The 7,132-nt window shown below is 37.5% G+C and overlaps 1 protein-coding gene across 3 annotated transcripts in view; it reads right to left on the minus strand.

The window, feature by feature from the left end:
• Positions 1 to 7,132, minus strand: part of lima1a (LIM domain and actin binding 1a) — a 33,633-nt gene that overhangs the window by 19,188 nt on the left and 7,313 nt on the right. For 2 of the 3 annotated variants that reach the window (XM_024292457.2, XM_024292458.2), the window contains 2 exons: positions 6,177 to 6,346; positions 4,042 to 4,087 (listed from right to left, as the gene is read on the minus strand). In XM_024292457.2, coding sequence (XP_024148225.1) covers positions 4,042 to 4,087; positions 6,177 to 6,301 — 171 coding nt within the window. In that variant the 5' untranslated portion in view covers positions 6,302 to 6,346. Of the gene's footprint in view, positions 1 to 1,000; positions 1,160 to 4,041; positions 4,088 to 6,176; positions 6,347 to 7,132 lie in introns of those variants that run through there. The other variant, XM_024292459.2, reaches the window with a different exon arrangement.

Here is a 7,132-nt window from a genome sequence, read left to right on the forward strand (position 1 = left end):
AAAAAAAAAAAAAAAAAAACAGAACATGAGCTGGAAATGCAACCAACGCCGGCCTGTACTGCAGAAAGTACACAGGGTTTTATTGCAGCCTTCATTAAATAAATAAATAAATTTAAATCAGACGAAGCCAGAAAGCGCACTCACAACCAGGAGTTCTTATCTTAGCATTTGGCTTCAGAGGAAATACCTGGACCTGATGAGACAAGATGTTCTGTCCAGCGTCAGCCTCCACACTCAAACAGGCACAAATGAAGAATGTGAGGAGATTGTGCGCAACTTCTGCATACTTCAGCCCATGCCCACACACGTTCTGTCAGAGCAAGTCATGGCACACATGCAACACTCAACACATTTTTTCCACTCATCTTATTGTGATAAAGTGATAAACCACCAACACTTTGGTTTGTCGATAAAAAGTTTAAAATTTACGTTTTTTTTCTACTTCCTGTCACCGGGGGATTTCCTGTTCATCTTGGAGCTTTAAAGATCACGCCGGTGCGTCTCTTCCCTTTTCACGTGTGCAACTTCTGCAGAGCATCTGAAGATGTAAATGATGTTGTGCACCGCTCACTCATTTGCTTTTGCATCAAAACGATCCTCATTTTTCTTTGGGTCTGCAGCCGCTTGTGTTGCAGATGTAAAAGAGGAACTCAGGATGCACAAGTGAGCCGTGACACAGCAGAACCTGACCACCAACCACACAACCTCTCTCTCTACACCATCGCTCTGGGAGAGAAGTCAAGCTGCGAGCTGCTCTCAATCTGCTTTCAGTTCACTCAATAAATTCCATCAATGCTGGACTTTTGCCACCCGATCCTCCAACTCCTGAATGGAGCTCCAGCTCGCAAAAACGCGGCAGCCAGACCTCCAGAAGTTACACGTCGGAGCTTCAAACAGAACTCAAAGAAGTGAAAGAAAACGACACAAACGGACAAAGAGCTGCTCAGGATGACCGTCCAGGAGAGGCTAAACTTTCTGTGGGAAAAGTGAAGTTAAAAACCTGAGCGTCAGATGAGCCGAGCCGTCCCGCTGCCGTTAAGCGGTTGTGCAAATGAGGCGCGTCTCTGAAACCGCCGCGAGCCGTCCCAGATGTGCGAGCCTTGAGAAGTAATCAGAAGGAAGCAGCATGAAGTCAGACACCCACCCCCTACAAAACAGAGGGAAGGAAGGAGTGAAGGGGGCGAGGAGCGAGGGGTGGGTGGGCAGAGAGAAATCAGAAACAGACAGTGAAGGACGGCGGGAGGGAAAATAAGTCCAGGAAATGAGAGAAAGGTAAAGCGAGATCGCTCGTAACTTGATGGGAGGGCTTTAAAAAACCAGCGAGACTAAACCTGGCTAAAGAATAATCTTCTGATAAGCCTCCGAACGGTATCTATAGCTAATGTTTATTTTAAGGATTACAGTTAAGCTTCAAACTCACAGACAAATCAAACAAAACATTCATTATTTGACAGAAATGAAGAATTTAAAGAATGACTGTCAAACTAACCCACGTTTATGATCAGAACTTCTGTTTCTTAAAAATAATTTTTTTAAAAAGCAACTAACTGAGGACTTGAGTGAATCTGGAAATATTCATTTCCTGTGAAGGTCGTTGACAACAATGTGAGCGTCTCCACTGATGGATGAGAAGGTTGTGTGAGCAGAGACAGCCTGACCAGCGTCTCAAAATAGACTTTGATGAGCGGCTGCACATCACAAACGTCACAAATAGAAAACTCCACAAAATGTCCGTCACCTTTTGAAACTTTATCAAATGTTTGTGTGTCGACTCAGTTTTAGCCTCAAATCCTGAAAGTACAGCAGCAAAGAATTCCAGCTTCACCAGAAATCAACTCCAAGCGGGAAAAAATAAATAAACGGATGGAGGAAAACAAATGTTTAGCCTCTTGGAATTTTTATTAGGAACAAAAAGTTAAACATCTTCAGCGAACAGCTCATAACGACTCCACTAAATGTTAACTGGATGACGTAACAAACCCCTGACCTCCAAACCTGCACCTCATAGACAAAACATTACATCACGCTCGGCAAAAACACATTTTCAACCCGAGTACATTAAAGTCCCTCTATGACGATCTTTATTTAAAAAAAATAATGTTCCCAGTAGTGTTTTGATTGTGAAGTTTTTAACCAAAATCCCACAACCTAAATGTCTCAAAAAGCCATTTTTCATGTTAAAAAATCTCTGAGGGGGCGTGACTTTTGGAGCTCCGCCCCTGATCCCTCTATCACTAGTGTAAGTCATCACCGATGATACATAAAAATGTTACAAGAATTTGTTTGTATTTGATGAGGAAATGAGCTCCTAGGAGAGGTTTTAATATTTATTGATTAAAAAATATATATACACACTTTATTCCCCTTAGTGCTAAAAACAGCCCGAGAATAATGTCTAAAAAACTGAAGCCGAACCAAATTGAACAAAAAATGTCAATGTAAATCAAGGATTTATCCTTTTTATGGTACATAAACATATTTTAACTTTATTTTTGCCAAAAATAAATAAATCCAGTTTCCATAAAATATTTAACTATTTGCGATCATATTGTTAACGTAATCAACTGTAGGAGATGACCTTAATGTCATATTTATTATGTGTAGCCCTAGTTTTTTGTATAACTTGAATTTATTCAAAAGTATGTAAACTGAGATAAAGGGTTGACTGACGGTTCAAAAACTTCTCCTTTTGTCTTTTTGTACTCCAACAGGGCATTCGTGCTACAATTTATTATAGTGGGTGTTTCCTTTAGCAAAGTCAATGGAGGCTTATGTGTAGCTTAAAAAGTTTTTTAAAACAATAACTTAAGAGGAAAAGTTCTACATTATTGAGGAAGTTGAAAATAATTAACTTTGGCCAGTTTGATTTCTTGAAGCATTCAGTAACAAACTGAACTATAAATTAGTAATTTATAAATTCAACTCAGTTAAAATAAAAAGATTTTCTTCATGTTTCCTACAAACCAGAACTAAAGTGAAAATTATTTGATACTAAACATTAACACATGAAAAAAAAGAAAATGTGTATTAAAAAAATTTGCTGTTTTGCTGCTTTTTAAAATTTGTTTTATTGGTGCTAATTTGGAGAACACAATGTTTGCATGAGGATTTTACCATGTAAATGCTCAAAAATAGACACTACAGCAGGTACAGACATGCTCTGGCAGAGCTGTAGGTCTGAAAGGGTTGATTGAAGATTTGACATGCTGTGTGAAAAGTTGGGAAATAGATTCTGAGGAAGATGAAAAAGCTCTTCAAAGTTCCACTTCAGGGATTTTCTGGCTGCAGGGTAATTTCCGAGTCCAGTTAAAGAGTCATGGTACATGAAGAATGAAAAATATCTAAACAGTTTGTTTAAAGTATTAGTTTGCATAGATGGGACTGGGTGAAAATGTCAAGCAACACTATTAAATCAATAAAAATGTTCAGATAAATAAAGGTTTCTGCCTTGGACAGTCTTCCTAATCTGAACTTTACCACTTTTATTAACCTTTACAGGCAGGTTTTCAGTTGAAAGCCCTCCAACTTCCGCAGAGGCCCTTCCTTTACACCATTTGTCTTTAGCGTTTATAAGGCTGCCCCCTAGTGGCAGCTGTACGCTATGACATGTAAATGTCAAAATCTTCAGAATCTTCATCTAAGGTGTTTTGTGGAGTATCAAATGCAAGAAAGAGCGCTGTGATTTTAATGAATATTAGATTCCACTTTTTCTGGGTTTGGTAATTTTTTAAGGAGGTTTTAAGGATTAAATTCGGAAGGTTCAGTTGGCAAACACGTAAATGAGGCCGATTTGTTTTAAATCAAGACAAAATAAAAAAATATGAACAAATAGGAACATTTCTCACAACACACTCCGTACCAATAGAAAACCAGACAAGATCAGGAGAGCTAAGATGATGTCAGCAAAGTTCAAAAATACAACTTGGAGATATTAAACATATTTATAACCAACGTCTCTCTGAAAATACAGCATATGCTCTACATACATCTACCATTATTAGTTATAGCAAGTCCTTTGTTATTATTAAATATGCTGCTCACCGTTTTCTTCCTCACTGCGCTGCCCTCCTCTGCTGCCATCTGATACCTGTGGAGATGGAAAAATGAAGAGCTAAACCGGCTGCTCTTAAAAAAACGAAAAGACTTCAAGTTTTTTTGTTTCATAACTTCCTATTTAAAAAAAATAAAAAATAAAATCAGAGCGTTATTAGTTTTCACACATTGTAGCAACAAAAAAACATTTTTTATTGCAATTATTAATGTGAATTTTTTAAAAAGCTGATGGAAAACTGTTATAACGTCAAAGGATCAGGTAAAAAAAAAATTTTTGTTTTTGGGACATTCATTCTTTTCATAAAATAGAAACTTTTCTTTAGAGAAAAATAGACCAATTATGTTTATTTGTTTATCATTTGATCTGCTTGTATTCAGCAAGATAAATAAATCTACTACATAGTAACATAAAATCAAAACAAATATTACTGTAAGCCCTGGATAAGTTGTGCAAAACGAAAAACAATTGTCAAAAGTGACTATTGTGACTGAAAATGTGTCGAGTATCAATGCAATGTAACAAATGAGGAACCCGTTTGTTTAAACATTGAAATGTTTGTCAGCATTCAATTCCTGAAAGGTCATTCACACCAATGTGACTGTGGGTCTTTGTGATGGTCGTTTTTATTGCTCAGAAGTACATTTCAATTATAAAATGCAGTAAAAATCAAATACAAACTCTCATATCTAATCAAATTATTGGTTTGCATTAAATGAAATTTGTAAAGAAGTCACAAAAACATGAAACTTCAAGTTCCACCAGAAAACATCAATTGTTTATTCGAAAAAGAAAAATCACAAAACTGATTTAGAATTGATAGCAAGAAAATGTTAATTTATCACAGAAACACTAGAAAGCCTTTCACTGAGTTCACAGCTGAGCTTCATAAAGAGAGTTTTACGTGTTGTTTTTGAGTTTGCCGAAGCAGAATTTCTCCACTACAGCATCAATAAAGGATTATCATGTTTTAGCCATTTTAACCTCAGTTAAAATGTTCTGGACACGCCGCCGTTCACATGACCATCATGTGAACAAACAGGAAAATAACCAGAGATTTAGACATTCTCACAATGTAATTTCAATCAGGATCAAACCTAAAACTGTTCTGTTTTTTTATGGAAGCTGAAATAGAAAACTGCAAGTTTTGGACGTAAAAAAAACAAAAGAAATGTAGCTTCAGTCTGGAGTGACCGTTTGGTTTCTGATGTCATTTTTCAACAGTTTCATTGCGGAAAAGAGATAAATAGATGGACCAAATAAAAAGAATAAAGTGTCAGGCCTGAGCTTGAACTACTACTGCAGAAATTAAAAAAGGAACAAATATTTACTGTCCTTTACTTCTGGGTTCTAAGGTCAGTTTAAACTTTAATTCAGACTCTACGCTTCCTGCATTGGATCATTTATTAACATGATTTCCAGTTTATTCTGCATTTTTCTTTCATCCAAACATTTCAGATGTGATCAACCATAACAGTGAAAGGTTACTTTCTGCTTTAAATGATGTACATTTTGTGATAAATATAAAGTTCTGATTAAAATAAAAATGTTTTGAAGAATTACGTCAGTAAAGTGGTTTAACCCACTGTTATTTTATGATTTAATCCAATCGTTTTTACCTGCAATGGAAGTTGTTAAGACTCAATAAATGTGTAAACGGATCACCAGGTTCCATTTCTGGGTGATAGAAATGCAGAACCACACAGATATTTTAAGATAACATTATTCTGGCTTAAAATAAACTGTTTAATCACCGTTGAGCCAAAAAGTCCCTTCAATGTATGGGAAAAAATTCAGTCGAGTTCTCAAGAATCATCAGTTTGCTGCTACTATACTGACATCTAGTGGACAGAAAGAGGAAATCCAAGAAAAGAGGAATCTCAACTTATTTTATTAAGAGGAAACTTGTTGGTTAGGAGAAACTTCAAAGCACATGACTGATCATCACTTTATATGGAGCAGGTGGAGGAAGAACAGATTATAAAAACTAAAAACAGCTGAGTGCAGAGAAGATGTTCACTGAAACGCCTCCAAAAACGTGATGAGAGCAGACAGCTGCATTAGAGCGGCTCCTGCTGAATTATTTAACACCAGATAAAGGAGGAGAAGGAAGGGAACAACTCACTTGGAGAAGCGTTCGGCGATGGCGTTGCTTTTGCCCCGAGTGGACACGATGGACAGCTCTTTAGCGGTGACCCTCAAAGACTGGGAAGCCCACTGATTGCGGCTGAAAGGAGCAACAGAAGCCATGCTTCCTGTTTGTCTGGGTGATGGTTTTGGCGTTTCCAAAGACAACTAAAAACGACAAAAAGAGAACATCTTCAGCCTAAAACAAACTAAAGTCAGAGTTTGTTTCAGACTCTTAACTGAATTCTATCAGCAGCACTCTTTAGTCAACAGATCAGCCTCACGTTGACCATCTGCTCCCTGAGGACTCAACAGATCAGAAAGTGATACAGAAACTCCTTTCACATCTTCTCAGTCTGCAGGAGAAAACAAGTGGCTGCATGCAACAGCACCCCCCACACCTCCACGTCACCCACAGGTCAGACCGTCTGGATGAGCTCAACAATGACAGCATTGCCTTTGGGCACAACGTCACTCAGAAACAGATAAGAACATAATCCACTTCAATGAAAACTGATTTTGTCTTGTTCTTGTGGTATTTATGATGATTGAGAACACATAGAAAGAAAATGTAGCTTTAAATGTAATTTGAGTGTGTCTTTATTCAAAGATTGGGAGTCAGAGGAGGACAAAAAAAAAATCATTTTGAAAAAGATCATATTTGTGACAAAATACACCGGTGTGCCACAAGCTTCCTGCTCTGCTCCATTCTGATGCAGACGACTAAATCCATGTATGTTTTCCTCATCCGAGCTGGAATCGGACTCAAAACGGCTGGATAGCTTCAATATTGATCGCCATTTGTAATCGCATCGCTAATGTTATGTTGGAGTTGGAAGAGGCTGTAAACTAGCAGGACAGCGTGTAAACAGGTGATGGGAAGTGGGGGCGGGATTGCTCTGCATTAATAGTAGCTCTGACAAATTATTGCCTTAATCGCGATAAATTACAGAT

The sequence above is a fragment of the Oryzias melastigma genome, linkage group LG7 (assembly GCF_002922805.2).
Source record: "Oryzias melastigma strain HK-1 linkage group LG7, ASM292280v2, whole genome shotgun sequence".
Taxonomy (NCBI): Eukaryota; Metazoa; Chordata; class Actinopteri; order Beloniformes; family Adrianichthyidae; genus Oryzias; species Oryzias melastigma.